Source organism: Colletes gigas, unplaced genomic scaffold, assembly GCF_013123115.1.
Source record: "Colletes gigas isolate AHSC1104 unplaced genomic scaffold, ASM1312311v1 Colletes_gigas_Sc00008, whole genome shotgun sequence".
NCBI lineage: Eukaryota > Metazoa > Arthropoda > Insecta > Hymenoptera > Colletidae > Colletes > Colletes gigas.
Genome location: NW_025106637.1, coordinates 6,628,889 through 6,649,064, shown reverse-complemented (window position 1 = coordinate 6,649,064; position 20,176 = coordinate 6,628,889). Strand labels below are relative to the sequence as shown.

General features: G+C 36.1%; 1 protein-coding gene across 2 annotated transcripts in view; it reads left to right on the top strand.

Moving 5' to 3' along the window:
• The first annotated feature begins 405 nt into the window (after positions 1-405).
• The window catches only part of LOC122396713 (alpha-catulin), a 69,082-nt gene continuing 49,311 nt past the window's right edge, over positions 406-20,176 (top strand). For both annotated transcript variants that reach the window (XM_043395338.1, XM_043395336.1), the window contains exon 1: positions 406-571. In XM_043395338.1, the coding sequence (XP_043251273.1) occupies positions 485-571 (87 nt within the window). In that variant the 5' untranslated portion in view covers positions 406-484. The remainder of the gene's footprint in view (positions 572-20,176) is intronic.

Here is a 20,176-nt window from a genome sequence, read left to right as displayed (position 1 = left end):
GCAAACGGGAAGTAAATATGAAATTACATATATTATACCTTTATTAAATATAAAGTAACATATATCATACCTTTTCTTGCGATCTAGACATTGGTCCTCGACTAAACAGCACGTAACGTCCCACCAAACACGTTGCACTTTCCTGTTTTTAAACTGCACGAAGAATCACTGTCAAAATATGAGGAAGACGCCATAGTTTGCAAACACAACGATAGATGGCAGAACTGTATCATCTATAAAACCTCGATGGTTGGCCAGTGCCGAGCAGTTGTCTACGCGTCGCCGCCGTAACGTCGTGTCGCTCGCATCGACGCTCTTCAGCGCGATGATTGGCCAATGGTTTCACGAGTAGGGAGTCTAGGGAAATAAATGGAAAGGATCGGTCGTCGTGAGGGGGTTGCGGACAGGCACGAGAAGTGAGAGGGGTGCAACGAACCCTCTAGGCTCGGTTCGAGTCTACGGAGCGCGGAGTTGTGTTCTAATCATGGCGACACCCGACCCCGTAGACCCAGCCACCCTAGAGATTAAGACCCGTAGCATAGAACAGACACTACTCCCACTAGTAAAACAGGTAAGACAATTAATCGGAAAGTGGAGGAAAGGAACGTTCGTGTGCTCTAATCACTCGGTTTTTATTTGAGCCGCTTAGAGTCCCTGGCCTTTAACCGCGATAGGTTAAGGTCTTCCTACCCCGGCTTTCCTCGATACGTTACGTTCTGTTGCACGGCACTCCGTTTCACCCATATAGTAACCGTGTTCGCGTGTGCGTGTGCGTGTTTCGCGATTCTACTTGTGCGTGTGTGTGTTGCACGTGTGTGAGTTTATACGACGGGAACACCGGTGCATGTATATATATTCGTAGGAAAGCGAGTGGACCGCGTACCTGACAAAGAGAAAGAGAGAACGTAAGACGAGCGAGAAGGCTGCGAACGTGCGACGAGGACAAACAATCGTGCCGGCCGCTTTTAAGAGCGAGACAGAGATACGAAAAAGAGCGTGTTTCGCGAGGGATTAAGAGTTACTTAACAGACGAGAAGCACGTAGTTATAAACCGTTCCACCGAATATCGATTTGATCTGAACGAAAATGTCTCTTTCTGGCCTCCGCGGCCTTCTTCGTTTCGAGAGAGACACTCGGATATTTGACAGTTCTCGCACCGGGCATGTATACATATAGTTTGCATCATCGAGCGACCGAGCTGCCACGCGCTCGGTGTAACAGATATTTTGGTATTTCTTCGTTCTCTCTCGCTCTCGCCGTCCGTCGTTGAGCTTTCTTTCTCGTTCTATCTTTTCTATCCGTAAATGTATATTAGTACGTGTATACGTACACGCCGTGTATGTACATCTGTACACATATATTTTTTCCGCGGAAGTCACGTGATCAGTGTTTCGTGCCGGCGGCGTCGATTTCGAGCTTTTATAAAATTACGAACAAGTTTTCGCTGTGTGATCCGCGAACACGTGTGCGACAGTAATTTGTGTGTGCACGAACGCGGCAGCACGCTGTGACACAAGGAAGAAACATGCCGCGAAAGTCAAAGGCCGTTGAACGTATTGAACCTGAAAAATGTTTTCGTTCTAACTTCTACGAATTCGACGGACTAATATCACGGACCGTTAAGAAATCTACGTCGCTACGGTGGTAAATACGATTAGTTTTATTTCAATATAAATATTCACGTAGCTAAATTTCTTTTTAATTCGAAATCGGCGAAGACGCGCGAATGTCGCCATTCTGTTTACAAAGCTATTTTATTGGAAAATTATAACAAAGTAAATATACTTATGCTATAAATAACTCTTAGTATGCGTATCGAAGAACATTGTTTTGTAAGAAATTTCACTAGCGTGTCTTATACTTTATTGCGGTATTTCTCAAATTGTGGTCCACGAGATTTTAGTAAAAACTAAGCATATTATTATAGTGGATTAAAGAAATAGTACTTTATTAACTTTATCGTTAATAATAGAGATGTACAGTGTGAAACATCTGCCACTTTATTTTTTAAAAGCATCATTACTTCATCTCATTCAACTTAGATTTACTCAATTTTTCGTATACATTGATCAACACTGTTTTGTACTTTTATTCATCAATTTTCATTCTGTTTCTGACCAGAGTGATTGCAGACAGCAAACTTTATTGATTTTCTTTGTTCCCAGTGAGATAGTATTACATAGAAAACAAGGAATAAAGATTTTTTTAATACTGTTCGGTAATAAAATTAATTTATTAATGAATAGTATTAAATAAATCTGAAGTTCCATGTGAGGTCGCTTGTGAGATTATACAAGTTATATAAAAGTTTCTTTTATTAAAAAAGTTCGCGGGGAAATTATGTTTGAGAAACACTGCATTATTGCTTCTATTTTTCTCCATGATACTAATCTTAGAGACGTTCAAGGGTCGAAGTAATATTTCGGTCATTTTCCGTTTTCATAGACTTTTATTTTGTGATCTGTTCTTTTTAATTTTCAGGAAAATCCACGTGGCGAGTCGCGTTAAGAATCCACTGCAATTTTATTTCGTTACTTAATTATTTGTATTTTAATTGGAATTCGTTTTGATTACCATGCATAGAAGATAGTTTTGAGATTTTCTCTTACTTACGTACTATCGACCACGTATTTCAGATTACATTTTTCGTTATATTTTGCAATTACATAGCTGCAACAGAGCAACATAAATTTTTAATAATTATTTTAGCTCGTCATTACATTTTATCGGAAGTAAAATGAACAAAGGAATAAGAATTATTATAATTGTTTAATAAGAAGTGGATATTTTCAGGTTTCTAAGGTAGCTTTTATATAAAATATTGGATCCCAATGAAATCATAAGTAGTCAGTCTACTATGGAGTCGTGTGAAACGTATGGCAGATATTCCATCTATTTTTACCACACACTAAGGAATGGAGCTGTATACTCTATGCCTAGTTTCGAATTTATAAACACGTTACAAGTATGAATGAAATATTACAGTCGTTACTCACCGGGTCGATTTAGACAATCTTACTGAACAATAACAAAGTAATTTCCGTCAAAGCAATAATTTAACGATACAGCTACATTTTTTGACTCGATCACGACTTAAAATTCATATACACATTCGTATCACGTTATTCAGTCATACAGCTAATTGTAGAAACGTGTCACTCCATTGTAATAGAATTCCAACGTACAATATATATTTAACAGTGAACAAATTATAACTCAAAGTAGAGTATTTGCCCCAAGGCCTTCTTAGAATAAATATCGAAGCAAGAATTACGAAGAGTCACCGCCTCTTGGATCAAATTAAAGGCAGCGCGTTTCTTCCCCTTTTAAATACGTTTCAAAGAAAGCGTGTCTTTGCAAAGAACCTGAATTGACGATCGCTTTGAACCTTCTTCAACCAAAATTCTCGTTGCTTTCTGTACGAAATAGTCTTCAAAAACGTAGTCCACAAACGACGTCGTTAACAAATACAGTAGAGCAAACGAATAGGTTCGAGGAGATTCTCTTTATCCCAGATTCTGTTTAAATTCGTGGTCATTAATATCGGTTTCTGCGTCATTTTCCGCTGTGATTAATTGAAAGCAACGTATGAATATGAATATTAGATCTTCAGAGAAATATTCCCAGAAATATAGGTTTACTTTATTTTAAAGCAAGCATGTTATTTATTACTTTGGTCAATAACGATAACTGACTATCGTAAAATACTGTAATTTGTAAATACGTAGACTTTTAAATAACATTTTTGACGTTTTTCCAACTAATCTAACATATTTTGTACATAATGGTTACTTTTTTAAAAGGATGCGATATTTTGAAAGCACGAATATGCTTTTGTGAATACGTAAACAGTAATTGGATAATTCATTCACGGTACGTTATGCGGGATCTGTCGATATTTTAATATGATATGTATTTATATACAAGGTGTTCCGTTATTCGTGATACAACTGGGCAAGAAGTGATTCCTCGTGAAGAAAGAAGTCAAAAAACAAACGGAAAATGTTTCTATACGAAGCTTCGTTTTCGAAACATTTATTAGATTGCACTTAATAGAGTTCGACGTGGACGTCACTACAAGTAGAAACAGTGTGTAATGGACAGACGTATCAGCCAAATAGTATTCAATCATATGCGTATCCGACAAATTTTCAAATACAATTATATCGAAAACGAAGCATTATAAAAACAAATTTAATTCTACATTTTCAACTGATTTTTTCATGAGTCACCCTCTCTGACCCGTCGTACTACGAATAACGGTACACCGTATATATTTGTGCGTGTAATAACATTAAAATATTGACATATCTCGTAGCTGCGTTTATCGAATGACAAATTTCATGTATTGCAACTTCCGTGTACGCTCGGAATGCTACACAAATCCCCAGTACATTTTGTATTTATGTTTTCAATCCATTTATTCGATATACCCAGGTGCATTTGCTCCGTACGAATTAATATGAAAGTGGCATTGTCGTAATTCGGAACGTTAGAGGCATTAGGAGAAATACGGGAGTATCAAACGATTACGTGTCGTTGGGCCCAACGTTTGCACGTAAATTCAAGTGGGACCGATCAAACCAATCGCGCGACCAGAATTGTGGACGCGTCGCGGTGAAAATTATTTCAAGTCAAAGGGAACAAAATATCAGTCGCTCGGGAACAACCTTTGTGTCATGTTAAGCGATATGCATCGATGTTGGTGCACACGTAGACACACGTAGGGGTGAGAAATTGTTGTGTATTGGTTAAACCTCTTAGATAGAGAAAGCGCACGGGTGTCTGGTGCATGGCACAGAAGGCGATCGTTACGGACTGCAGCCACTTGTTAGAGCCCTGTCTAGCCACCCCCTGGCTCCTCCTTCCACACCTTTCGTCTTTTGCTTCTTCCTTTTTCCTTTCTCGTTCCTTTTCCCTCTGACAGAGACCTTCGACCTACACCTTTCGCGTACACTTTTCCTTACACACCTGGTCAAAGAGTGGCCGGACTGCGGTCGATGTTTCATCGACCATCGGCCAGTCGATTTGTTGGTAGACCGCAATCGTTCTATTCCCAATTTTCATATTGGCTACTTCCCTTTCGCGAAACGGTCTTTTCATTGTTGTTTCACGCAAACGCGCTATGTAATCGACCGCCAATCTAGTGGATTGTAAAATAAAGAAGTTCGGTCGCGAATGTATTCCGATTCTAAGAATACTCTTCGAATGGTATTAACCACTTGCCTTCGAAAATAGGAAACTGGCGTAGATAAAAATAGAGATTATACGTGGTGTTCAACTTTAATCTATGTAATATGTACGCGAAAAAATGGGAAACATAATTTGATGCAATTGAGGTTTTTATAGTGTAGAAACCATCACCTTCAGATTTTTACATAAAACACTTTTTGATAGATCAATCGATACAGCTTTTAATTTTTTATAAAAAGATATTCAGTTATTTATCTCGAGAGATCAATTACTCAAGAGGTACTTTAACATTATGGTAGTGTCGAAATTGAGAAATTTTCTAAAATTTCGATAGTAAAAGTATATTCTAAAAGCAAACAATGGTTATCAGCAACGAAACAAAATCTCGATCACTTGTAATCATTATTCGTAATTAAAAATATTTTATTCGAGATAATAATTATGCTATAATTTTTCTTCATTTTGAGCCTCTGGTTCGCGTAACTTTTGCGCTATTTTTCTAATTTATATTCCCAAGAATAGTCGTCTTTGTAATAGTAAATTCCTTCGTAATTAAATTCGAAGAATTCTCGATCATCTGTTACGTTTCCCGCGCTTTTCGGATTAGAAAAGTTAATTTTACGTTGCAACGTAGATCGTATCGGTCGCGGTGAAATACTTTTTACTTATTTCTGCGGAGAAGACAGAGAATCTTTAAGTAGAAAATGTCCAAGTGATGACGACACGATCGTAAACCAGCAATATCTACTGAGAATTCCTCGAGTGGCACACTTTAACACTTCAATTAACCTCGATCTCCGACCTAACCCCACACTGATCCATTACTGGCATGTTGCGATCGCTGACTATGGCCACAGACTTCCGCAGTGTCTGTCCTTGGTTATAAATGGGAAACTGTGACAGATAAATGGGGGCATGAAGCACCGAATTAACTTCAAATATCGTACGACAAATTTGTGTCAGTTAATTGACCTAATCGCTGGTTTCTTCTAAACATGTATTTTTAAATCGTGATCAAGGTGTCTTCTATTTCGACATAAAATTCGCGCGCTTCATGCTGTTCGCGTATTCTTAGAAACAATCTTAAACGTGACTTAACGATACGTCTTGTCGTAAGTGTGCATTGGAGTTTCATTTTTATCGTGTTTATCTTTTAACTTGGCACTCTTTGAAGATTATAGACGTTGTGAGATATACTACTTTCTTCACTGATCTGATCGTAGACAGAAAATTGTAAGAAGCCCAATATTAAATTAGAAATTGTACTTGATTAAGTACACAGAACATAGTTTATTTTCAAATACATGCATCTATTTTATAAATTGAATATTACTTGTGTACTTGGACATTTAAAGAACTTTTTAAAGAAAGATTCCATTGAAATTTGTATGTCTTGTCAAAGTAGGAATTCAATTAACGTTGCCAAAATTAATACGTCAGTTTGTTTAAATCAGCAAACACGCTTGGGACTAATGCAACTGGGGTAGCTCCAAAGCAATTTTCTACCACACGTGGGAAGTTCCATATCTTTCGAAGTCCAGGCACCGCGGCTGAGTAGATTTTCTACTGGAAAATTACTTCTCGTATTTTCGATCGTTGAGGTGTTGCGACCGGAGCCTATGAAAGACAGAACTTTTCCTGACAAGTGTGTGCAGTGAACTGTAATTTACGACCCCGAAAAGCACTCGGCCTTAAGGTTCCCTGCAAAGTCACTAAAGCTCAGACACGCTTGGAACTTTAAGTCGATGGGTGGTCGTTATTAAAGAATTTTAATGAAACTGTAACCGAGGCTGGTAAATTTTATAGATTCTCGACTACGGAACTGGAAACTGGACGCTTGATTAAACGACTGTTTACGGTTTTAATAATCGAGCTACATTTCATTCCGAATCGTTAGAAACAAATTTCTACTTAATTATTACTCGAAACGTTATTTTGCTGTTACTCGATTATGATATTTTCTAAAAAACGTACAATATTTTCTTTTCGAAAATTCGTTTTACGAACCTGTGTGTAATTTTACTTAAAGGAATCAGGGGACCCTTGAATGACTATGTGTTCTTGGTCTAAAATAGATACAGTCTAGAGTTCAAATCAACAGGGTATCTCTTCAATTTAAGTGTGATCCAACGCCTGCTGTGAGCAATCAATACTCTCATTACGAGCGTACTATTGTGTTTTATCCTTTAAAGGGATATTCTAGTCTAGAGAGTTCAACGATGTTCGAGTTATTGCATTTTCTTAGAATTTAGGATCTGAAAAATGTATCAAAAGTGTTAAGTCGAAATTCATTAAATTAGATTAGATTTATTTCATTTCGTATTTTGCTACAATCGCAAGTATTTATAATGGAAACTTTTGGGGACGATTGATTCAGCTGATTAGGATCGAGATGCACGATAATTTACGAACTATCTTAGTTCTCGTGACGAAATGCCACTTTTGTCAAATTGCATAAAGAGCGAAATTTATAGAATAGACAGGCGACGGATATTGAATTACACGTCATTTCATTATGAAGCTCTTCGAGCAGTTTACGCCCTTGTAAGCGATCCATCCATCTTGCATCGTTTGAATTAATTTCAGCAACACGTATTTTCAGAGAAATGTTATTACACAGTGGATGATGTATCGCGTCGTGCAGAATACACTCTTCATTACTGAATTTTATTTGCAAGGTGTTCAAAGTATATAGAGAAATTCCGAACGGTGTACCGGTAATTATTTTTCCGCACACCCCCAATGAGAAATTTTAGATACATTTCAAAAGCTTCGAATTTTACTATTAATTTTTCCCCATAAAAATAAAACCAGTGACACGAAATCTGCAGTCAAATTGTAGAATATTTTCTCAGAAGTAAAATAAAGGATAGAAGTTCTATGACGTTCCTGAGAACAGAGTCTTGGTTCGGTTTGAATGTAAAGTTTAATACGTTTCGTCTTTGAAGATTCGTGCAAACAATCGTCAGCAAATAATTTCAGGGCAATATATACGGCGTAGATATTTTTCATTTGCATCCAGGGTAAATATGTCAGAAGCCATCGAACAAACTAATATTGACCGTCGGTCTACCCAACGATAGTAAAACCTCGTTCGATCAACATTCTGGCATGTCGGCTTAAGAAGGGTTCACATCTAACATTATCACTGCACTCGTGGTAGAATTTTTCATATCTTTCATACTCAAATCTTTGATCTTCAGACGCTTTGGAATTACCAAAGATATCCTTTTACAGGAACACATTCTATATTTAAATTAATTGTGAATTTTATGCAAAACATGTACCAAATATCTAGAAGATACGTAATTATGTAAAATGAAATTTTACAAAGGCAAAATTCACTTATAAACTATCCATCGTTTTCATTAGAATATTCTTACATCACATGATTAAACAGTTCGATTGCACGATGTTTGGTTGGTCCAAACATACATGACAATTACGAAGATTTTAGCAAAATTTAAGAAACATTTTACAATACCCAGTTACTAAAAATTTTGATCGCGTTATCGAAGCGAATAGAACAGCGTGGGACAATATTCGGTTAAAATTGGTATCGTCTTTGTTTACTGTTGCACAAGTGTAGTCTCAGTCACAGTAATCGTGTTTCTTGGTGTAGCCGATTTGTCGTCTATCCCTTCCCTTTGTGAAATTGCATTTCTGTTGAAATTTGTCGCAGCTTCTGGAGACTTGACCTAAATCTATTGAGTTATCGAAGTTTAAGGAAAGTTTAGTTACAGTAAATCGGATACCCCCAAGACTGATTTATCTTTGCACTTCTATATGGATTATTCTCTCCGCGATGGAAATTATAAAATTGTTATCACGTTGTTGAACACCATTATAAAGTCATTTAATTAATTGCAAGCGGTTTAATCTCCTTTCATATATTATGAAATGTACATTTAGGATCATAGTTCTATTTGAAGAGAATCAACATACACAGTTGAAGCATGAAATTCTGTTGCAATAAATTGAGTTTATAAGCACCGTTACTTACATTTGTTCTTAGGCTGTTTCTTTCGTGTAAAATCTAGAAAAATCGATGGAACAACATGTTGAAAAAATATTGACATTCTTATGGCACTGTCTATCGATATAAAACATTTTGCACGCTCCATAGCAACGCAGCAATTAAATTGAGAGCCGCGTGATGTGCTCCATCGAGCGCGTTAATCCATTAACAGGAAACGTTGAAAATTTCAATCTTAAATGCACGCTCCCTCAAAACGTCCATTTCGTTTTTATCGTTTCTCGCGTTAAGTCCGGTTCAATAAACTGCTCGTATCGTTGGCCATCGCAGCTAGCAAAAGCTAGTCGCGTTTTGCGCCATCTTCGACAAGCGACACGTAAAAATTTTACGTCCCACGAGTTTTGTCGGATCTCAAATCATAAAGGACCGACGAAAAAATAGACAAAAACGTGGAAACGTTCGTTCCACGCGCGTAGAAAAGCCTAGGTCAGAATTACACGTAATTTTTAATTGTTATTAGACGCAAAACTATCAAAATTCTAGCGTACGCGAGCGTGGGTTGAATTTCAAAAAGCCGCTCGATTTAAAGTTGGGGCACACCCGCGACGTTTCTCATTGTGCGGAAGTTTCTTCAGTCTGGGATTCGCTGAAAGAAGTGCAAAGACGGCCGGATGAAAATTGCAAAAGCGAGAATCGTTTAGAGCGAAGCACGAATACCGACAATGCACACGCTGAATGAAATGGGGAAATACGTGGAAGTTTCGCGCCATATATTATTTTTTAATAGCTCGCGATTCAATATATTAGGTAGATCGCGCAAAAAATAAAAGAACGAAGGCTATCGAGAGAATCGAGGATTATTGATGAAATTCACTTTTGTTCCTTTTTCCTTCTGCTTAAATATTTCTTCATTTTCGCTGACTCCGTTTCTCCACCTTGTATTTTTTATAAAAGATAATGGTAGCTTCTTTCATATAGATTACCATAGTTTTACATATTTCTTTTATACATTGAGCATGGTTTTATTCGATGGTTGGCCGAAAATAGTTTTTTTATACGGGAGATTTATATTTTAATCTGTAATGTTTGAACGGAAAAATACGCGATATCCTGTATTAGATTTCTCTTATAATTTATGCGTAAATTAATGTAGAGTAGATTTTATATGATAGAAAATGTTTTACCGAAGTTAGAATAATGCATACTTGCATATAGTAGCTCCTTTTTAGATATCGAGTAACTTCTTTCAATTGTAATATAAAAAAGTGAAAAAGAAGATTCATAGAACCCGAAGAACTGCCTTCCACGATGAAACTCAAAGAAGCTGATTCTTTTTATGCGTACTATCTCAGATCGCGGAAAATAAGGTTTTCACCTTCGACTGCTGTAATATTCTTTGGAATAAGATGTCAGCTGAAGGTACAGGATACGTTGAAAGAGATCGATACCTAGTAGCAATGAAATCGAAATAATAAAACGGGGAAAAGTATGACGGGGAAATGAAACATGTGAATTAAAAGGCACAGAGAGAGAAAGAGAAACGAAACAGCCAACACAGAAGGGAATCCGAGTAAAGAAAAAGTAATCATAACTGTTATATCGTATACTCAGCTGGGAAATATTAAAGTTGATTACTTCCTTCTTATTTAAACTTCCGATCTACAGGGATTCTAGTAACGTTTACGCGTTGCTTGCGTACAAACGAATTTTTTAATAATACCCTGTTTCATTTCACTGCACTGTTTGATACATTTTTTATTGGTTTATGTTCATTCGTGCATATTACAGAAACAATGAATCGTCGATTAAGAATCGATTTCAACTAGAAATTGTTTTAATTGAAATTGGAAATTTATTTTTTCGTGTATCATTTACTTGAAAAGCTTTTATAATTTTGACTGTGGCAACGCGTGCCTTCTTTTTGGAAGCGAGTGAAGAATATCGTTAACATTAACATTCACATTTTTAATCGAAGGTCGTTTAAATTTCAAACGACTATAACAACTCAGAATCGCCAAGTCGGCTGTTACCATCTTAACGAAGCTGTTAGTAATGCATTTAGGCGGGGAATTAATTCAACATTGGGAATCGCATAAATTTCATGGCACGTAGAACCCTCGTGAAATACAGTTCCTCGAATATCCAGGTCAGGATATTATAAGTATTTTGAAAACCTCGTTTCGTAAAACAGTAGGTGTTGGAGGCAAGGTACATTTTCAAGTAGAAAGTTTTACGTCAGAACTTCACGAAGAAAAAAATAATACTTCAATGTTACAAAGGAGACTAGGTTTATTCGCATATTTTTAATATTTCATATTTAGCAACTAACGTAACCAAAGAAAGGAAGCAATGCTGATAGGCTCGAGAACAGACTTATAGAGAACGTACAATTTATCTTGCGTTACCTACACAATAAGTGCTACATACGTGTCTACTCGACGAGAGAAATATCCGCATTCATTAACGGCAAATGTCAAACAAGAAAAATGTCAGGCTTGATCGACTCTCGAACTAGGTCGTACATAAAACAAGAAACGAGATCGGGGTATCACTTGTTCTTCTAATGGTTCAGCCTTTCCTCCCTCACGCGAGGTGACATGCTTCAAAAACCCTTCCAGTATTCGAGATACATCCTACGAAATTCGCTAACCATCTCCAGAAAATTCTTGGAACACAATTTTCAATATTTCATATTTATCCGATCTGTACAGCTTTGACCTTAGGAAAGAATCTTACTTGAAATCGACCAAACCACCCCCATTCCTCCCTTATGGATTCCCTTCAGCTTTTGCATATTCGTAGGTCTTTTTTTCTCAATTTGTTCCTAGTTAAAATAGTAACGAATCACTGTTTTTAGAAGATAGAAGGTTTTTGACGAGTTATTTTTAACGATTTATATCCATTTTTTTTTTTTTTTATTTATCTGATTGCACAAAATTTGTACGCGTAAATTCTGCGCGAGGAATGAATATTATTCAAAATTCTAACAGTGTAGAATTATTCATACAACGTACGAACTCGAAATTACAAATTAATATGTGAGCACATCACCAACAAGTTCTAACCCCATTGCGGCGCTGATGTTAATACAATTTATGAGATTTAAAAGCACTTTCGTTGACGTCTATTGGGACGAAAATGAAATATGATTTTTGGGAACCGAGTCGAGATTGCAGCATTCGTATTTGCTTTGAAGTTCTGTGCTCTTCGAATAATATTAGCACTCTTGCGAATAAAACGGTTCTTTTCACATATTTAAAGCGCTCGAGCGAAATATTGACGCTTTCTACAGCCCATCGTGGTTTAGTGCTTTATCTTCTTTGGTTTGCTTGTTCCGTGCTTAATTGTTTAGCTTCTCTTTAACTCTTTCAAACCTGACAGTGATATACGTGCTCGTGACATTTTGAATCAATAATCGCATACTTCTTTCAAAAAATCGTATCGATCCCTCGGAATATTCTGCGTTATAATATAAAGTACAATATTTACAAAATTAGATTTACGAAGATGCAACAGTTGAAGAAAATCTATCGCGCGAGTAGTTTGAATAAGATTCCATTCCCCCCGGGCATACTCCGTCCTCGATTTGTGAGAAAATTTGACGTCATCGTTCTTCAATTCTACTTTCAGCGGAATATTTTAATAACATTTCGTCGCAGTTGAAATTATCACGCTTTATGGCACAAAGCTTACGAAACGTCGGAATTTTTATTACTTAGAATCAAAGAAATTCATTTACCCGAAACGTTTCGACGAAAATTTAACCTCAGGGCATTAAAGAAACCCGGGATTGAATGCTTTGCGAAAAGCTTGATGATCGAAACACTTAAAATTTCCCAGCCCAACGTGGAACGTACAAATTGTAAAAGTTTCGGTATGAAAATAAAAAAGTTCCGTTTAGAGTTTAGCAGTTGAACGGTTTGGCACAAGAGTTCTGTCATTTCGATTTTTAGGGTCGTATAAAGAGTGTTTCCCTTAACAGGATCATCCAGACTATCTCCATTTCTCGTGATAATACGACACGGAATTTACAGGAGAAAATTGTACGTCTCGAAGGGGCAAATATTCTGACAAGCATCAATTTTTTTTTACAAGGTGATATTTCTCGACATTTCAACTTTTTTATAGGAATCTGTCGAAATATTAGCATTATATAACACTCATAGGTACATAGTACATTTAATCAATTATTAATACTTTGAAGAAACATATTTTTGATACTTACGGAAGGAAAAAAGTGTAGTTTTATTCATTCCAAGTTTGTTTTCGTAGAACTCTTCATGCGTTTCTATCATTTTATGACGTAAAATCATGCAAGAATCTCTTACAGTTCATCTTCCACAAAGTCATTCACCATTTTACTTTATGCTTTCATTAATTAACTGCTCGAACTATTTCTCAATAGAAAATTATTAAAATTCTTTTGTTAAGCTTTGCACAATTTTATAAGATTGTTATTTCCGTCACGAACTTTGCGAATCGCTATATAAATTTTATTTTCAATTCTGTTAGTTACCTGTACAAATAATATCATTTTCTGAGAAGGACCTTAAATAAAGCTCACACGTACCACCATTCTTTAATTACAAAAAAAGTACTACGTAAAATGATATTATTTCCGAAAATTCTTACAATTGTTCCTTCCTTAATTCGATCTTAGATCTAGTCGGTGTTCGTTGTGAAAATTTTCTCGTTCGAATTTCTCTTCGTACTTCGTCTCTACGCGAGAGTTTCGAAAAACCACTGAATATTTCGCATACTTAATCTAACGTTGGTTACGTATCTCGTGGGCGCAGTCGTGACGTAATAGCAACGTAAATATTATTCCGTTCTAACGCGGGAAACTCATACGCGAAACATCATTTCAGAGAATGTTATTTCTCGGGTTATGTCCGAAATCTCTTCACGAAAAGCAAAATTTAACTCCGTGTCCCGACGGCGAGAGAAACCCCGAACTGGAGAGCCATAGCGTCGCTTTACACTAGAAAGTAGAACGAACAAGAAATCTGCACGGCTGTGCGAGATGATGATTTTTTTCACTGAACGGATTGTACGATATGTTCTAGGCACATCTTCGACAGCCGAAACAATTGAGTTCGTAGGTATAATGGGTTCTTCCATGGTAAGTTTTTAGTGAACAATGTTTCACGGACACGTAATCGCTGCGTACATGTGGTGTAACACTATTAGAGATCCATAGTTCAGTAGCGGTACTCGAGTGGCGTTGTTACATGTGAATAGAAAAAAAAAAAGAGAGAGAGAAAGGAGATAGACTGCCTAATTGAATATTTCGTTTTCGAGCTTTTTTTACAGAAGTTGTTGCGTTCACATAGATCCATGTAATTAGACGAAACACGATGGGCAAAGTTACACAGTTGAAACGTTTGTTGTGCCGACACGAATCAGTAGAGATGTTTATCGACCGACTGTTGTGTGTGATTAGAAACAGGGGAATATTGTTACTGCCTAATTGTTACATTTATTTTCCGTCCGTACTGTCGGGCGTTTATGTTCTCATTTATTTATTATTTTTTTTTTTTTTTTTTTTTCAATTTTCTTTCTGTTTCACAGTAGCTTATTTTTCGGACGAAGCATGATTTTAGTTTGCATTTCGATTTACTGTGCTGATACCGTTGTTTTACATTAGAGTTAGAGAAGTTTGGAGTTTTCTGTTGCAGAATCCTCCGTGGAAAGAATTCCAAGATACTTTTCCACGGACAAATTTCCTCGGAGCTTCTCTGCAGTGAAATACTACAAGTTCCGATCATTGTTGTTTTAGTTCGTTCTTGTTACGTAACTTTAAGCAATTTAAAATGTTACGCAATGCTTGAATTAAGTACCTGTTCAAAGGAGAATCGTTTTCATCGAAGCCTTGTTAATTTTCACTAAGCGTTTAGTTACACGTAAATTATATTATTCCGATCCAAAAAACAAGTATTCAACAATTTCATTAACAATTTCTGTGTAATTTAAAATACATAGTATACATATTATTACAACATTCATAACAACAAATACATAGAAACAATTTATCTCGTTACATATTCATTTAAATTAATCGTTCTGAAACGGATTCAAATTAGGGTAACATTGGTGGTAAACATTCGATTCTGCTTGAGGAAAACAAATAAACACACATGTTGTTGTTGTTTGCATTTGGTGTCATTCAACAATACACTTTTTTTTTATTAAAGAAACGAATATTAGAAGAATTTTGTAGCATCTATTTTAGAGCCATTTCCGCGACCATTTTATCTTCTTCACTGTCACATCTCTTCATCCATGATTTAAAATCAATCCAAAGACGGATTAAAATTCTATTAAGGGCACGCCGTCTCCGAGCACCATTGTCCTGAATTATCATAAAATTAGGCCTCTATTTTCTGGCCTGCGGAAATTTCGTTATAAAACTTAATTCTCGCGAAAGACGAGAGCATTTTCACAGCGTACTTCCTGTTCTTACACAAATTAGCTAATGCAGTGCACCGCGAGCTAAAAGACTCGTGACAAACAGCAAACCGACAGAATTGCCTGGGAAAGGATTAAGTCGAACATTTTCTCTTAAATGAGTATCCCATTAAGGGGCGATCCGAAGTAGCGCGTTCAATCGTAATTCATTCCAAATTATTTTTCTAATGGAGCATAAAACACCGACTGTATCTGACGTAGACGGGGGCGCATATAACAGGTCCATAAAAAAGGAAACCCTCTAGTGTTCGAGTCAACTCTTTACACGGTGCAAGAGTAGGAGCTGAAATAGATATCCAATTTTGTTAATATTCGTTATTTTGGAAGTTTCATCGAATTTTAGTCGCTATAAAGTGTGATCGAGAAATTGTATTAAACGAAATTTATGGTAAAAAAATTTACCGTTAAAAGTAAAAGAAACATTTTATGTAAATGTGCAACGAAAGATGCTGCGCGAAAAATATTCGAATATGCATTGAAAATAGCGTTTTAGATTTCCAAGGAATTATTTCTTCAAAAGTTGCGTCTATTGTGAAACGTAAATTTGCCACAACGTAACATTCGAAGACAGCAATTTATTCGTCCATTGAGGACGCTGTCGTCTCTACTTAAAGTTGCTGAGTTCTTCTTGCATAACGTTGTTGAAACTTAATGAGATTACTTTAAACGAAACTGTGTCGATTAGACGATTTCCTCAAGCTCCAGAATTATTTTGAATACTATCGAAACTCGTTACTACTACACTTTATTCGCACGATAGGAATGTATATCGATAGAACGGACACGTAAAATTTTATTAAAATTATTAGGGAATATCTGGCGAGCGAAATTTTGCCTCCTTTTATCGTAAACTTGTTCTCTAACGTAAATCCAATTCCATTTCATAATGTACTACCCTATAAAGAAGCTTTTACTCTTTCGTAGTACGGAGAAATAAGTAATTACTATATACTCCTTTTTATAATTAAAAATCCTGTAACCTCTGTCTAATGCAATTTTATTTGCTTTGTGAAACAACGAAGGGTGAAAGAATTTTTCGAAAATTCTTAAAAACTAAATAATAGTAGCGCTATAATTTACATTAAACACCGAGAAATTTCTATTTGAAACACTTTTATTCTTTTAATTTTCAAGCATTATTTTTAACTAAAAGAAACACGTTTCTAGTACCAAGTAACGAGTCTTAATGGTTCAAATTTTGTATGCCTGACAGCTTGACGAATATTTTTAAGACAGCAAACTTTCAGAAAATGAAGAAACAAAAAATGATTTTCAGAAATAGTGTAAATTAGAATTTCTCCGTTTCTTTCATATTGCATTAAATATTGTACAAAAGTATTTCACGTACATCGATTCCTTGAAACGCGTTTTCGGTGGCTAGGTTTTAAATATTTACTTCTTTCAGCCTATTGTACATACTACGGTACATACATATCTACTTGATGTAGATAGATCACACTCTTCTTGCCGAGAAAAAACCGATTTCCTGGTCTCTGAAATACAATCGGTTGCAACACCTTCTGCTGAAATACAGAATTCAACTTATTGTAAATATCTCTTTTCCAGCCTTTCTTACAAATCACGGTAGATTTTCTTACGCGTCGAAAAATTCGTTGGGAATATTTTTCCAAATCACAAGCAGGGCAAAGTGCACAGTTCTATGTTTGCAATCGGCTTGAATTTCCATTAATAAATTATTCTACGAAGAATTCCTTTTAGTTTTTGCGTACTTTGGAAAAGATATATTCTTTTGAAACACAAAGCTCCTACAAATGTGCAAAACCGCGTTCTATGGTCGGTGTCCTTGTGCGGATTATTCTTCTCTTGATTCAATTTCGTGTTCGGCGTTTGTCTTCTTTTGTGGAATTTATCCACGGGTCTAACTGAACACGAGCTTTTGTTCCTTTCGTCGAAACGTTACGTAAAATTAATATGCACAGAAATTGTGTACTAGAACGATAGAAATTGTTGAGCTGTACGCGATCCTCTTCTACTTGTACGCGGCAGTCTGACCACAACACGGTTCAGTTCTACTAAATGCGCGGTAGAAATTGTTTGTCTACGTACGATCCCTCTTCTACTAGCACGAACAAGCACAAAACACACGGTAACAATTTTACTAAATTGAAAGAGTTCGAAATTTTATTAATTAAAACAAACCCTTCATCTTTTTTAACAAAATTCACAGTGGTAGAACAAAAGGCTTCTATCTAACTTATATGGTAAATGTAAAATATTAGGTAATATACATATGCGTCTATTTAAAAAATGGGGACTGTTTGATCGATTCAATTTTTCACATGAATCTTCAAATACGAAGAATTTTATTCCTTCGAAAGTGTTAAACACACTGCAATATCATCTAGTTTTAATCTCGTTTCTCTGATTATCTAAAATTAGTATTTGTTTGAAGTTTTACTTTTCATATTCCAGAAAATATTATGCATAATTTTAAATGCAAGAAATGCTTCTTCAGCATTTTCTGGTATATTCTTTCCGTATCTCGCCTTGGAAAAATCTCGTTCGCGATGCTTCTGCGATTTCATTTTTACTGGCGAGATACGTACTCCATCTTACGATTATAATATTACAATAATTGTAATCTGAGACTTCATCGTAGTTTATGTTCAGCAGAAAATTTGCATAATATTCTTTCGTAAAAGTCTTTTTTCTCTTACTGTTTTCTATGCAAATTTAACGATGGTTTCTTCAAATATTAAAATATCTAAGAAATGTTTCATCTTTGGTATCAATCATTTTTACATAATTTGTCACTTGCTGTATAAAATTATTATACAGACTTTCCAGTCGTAAGAAAAGAAACTTCTGAAAAGATTCATCCATTCCCGTAGAAGCTCATTAATAAGTAAGATATATCAACGTCGAAGTTGTCGAAGCTTCAAATTGCTCGCGGGACTTTTTAAATCATCGTCAAGTTGTTTCAAAACTTATCCAATTCACCGAAAAACTAATAATTCCTAATCCCTTTCGTCGAAAATAGAAAATCACATTGGCGGCGCGTTTTAGCGTCACGGAAATTTTTATGAAATTACTGGCCACACATTTAGACATATCTGTGTAGTAAAAACTGCATGTCGACGCGAGCCAAGTGTTTTTACGTGGTTTGGCTCCAAGCGATCGTATGAAGTGTACTTAATGCCGCGATAAACAAATTCTTGTCGCCAATTTTCTTATCGAACGTGTAGAAGTTTCGTCAACGATTTAATAGCACGTTAAGCAAACAAAGATCAAGGTTCTATATGATTTATGATATGCCTCTGCATGGTCTAAATTAATAACGACAGTTTTCCGCACTCGTGTTGCTTCAATTTCCGTCCAGGAAATTTTTAGCAACCCTGTTGGCAGCAGTCTTATTGTTAGTTGCGTAGTTGAACGTAATCCCATAGAAATAATAGGGGAAAGTTGCTTAGTACGTACTGGAATTCCTTTATTATTATCGAATATAAACACCACTTAAGAAATATAGATAAAAATGCTTATTTACAACAAATTAATTCATTCTTGATTGAAGATTCATTTTTAATGGCAAGCATATTAATTTAATCAAATTACAGTTGAAATATTTTTAATTTTATGATTTTTGCAACTCTCCCCTACGCTTTAGAACGACTGTATCAAATTGGGGAACATAAGTACGGGGCGTTACGTAATTCGTAGTGCAATCGAAAAGATAATCTTTTTATCCAAAAATAAATTGGAATCGTGAAATAATTTTTTATCGCACGAGGCTCTGCTTTCGATTTAAACAATGTACAAAAGCGCGAGGCACTTGCACACGCAATTGACAATGTTATAAATCGAAATTCTGCGCTCGAACATTCGTTTCTCTAATTACAAAGTGTTTTCGATATTTCAGTTTGGAAAACGAGTCGTCACTTACAAATTGCTATCATTTATTTCATCAGTGATCGAAATTGCACAATAGATAAATACATAAATTAAAAAAAATAGTTTTTCTTGGAACAGAAAAGACAAAATTTAACAACCACTGTTATATACGAACGTAACGAGCCGCGGTTTACTAAAATTGGCGCGTATCCCGCGTATTTTCAAAATGTAATCTCTCGAAAGGAAAGCCACCGTTTAAAAAGAAATATTATTCCACGTTTCGAATTTATTTTCGACCGTCGATAGAAAGTTCGAACATCGTGCAGGTCTGTCGGTCGAGTTTCGCCGAAAAAAGGTCGAAGAAAAACCACCCGGCAACGGTAAACAAAAAAAAAAGAAACGAAAATCATCACGGAGAAAAATTAACGACAACTGGAATCCCATTGTTGCTCGGTTGACAAAAGGTAGCGAGCCCACCAGAGCGTCGTTTCCATCCACATCGCCGTTTAGCCAGCGTCCAAGAAACTCCCGCGCTTTTTCGCTCGACTCAGCAGAAAGAAAGAACCGAGAATTCCCTAGGTCGAGCGATTCCATCGCGGAAATGTTGAACGGGAAAATTCGCGACGGACGGACAGGGAGCACCGTGGAAACTAAAACGAAAGAGAGGCGCGCGAAAGAGGAACAGTCGAA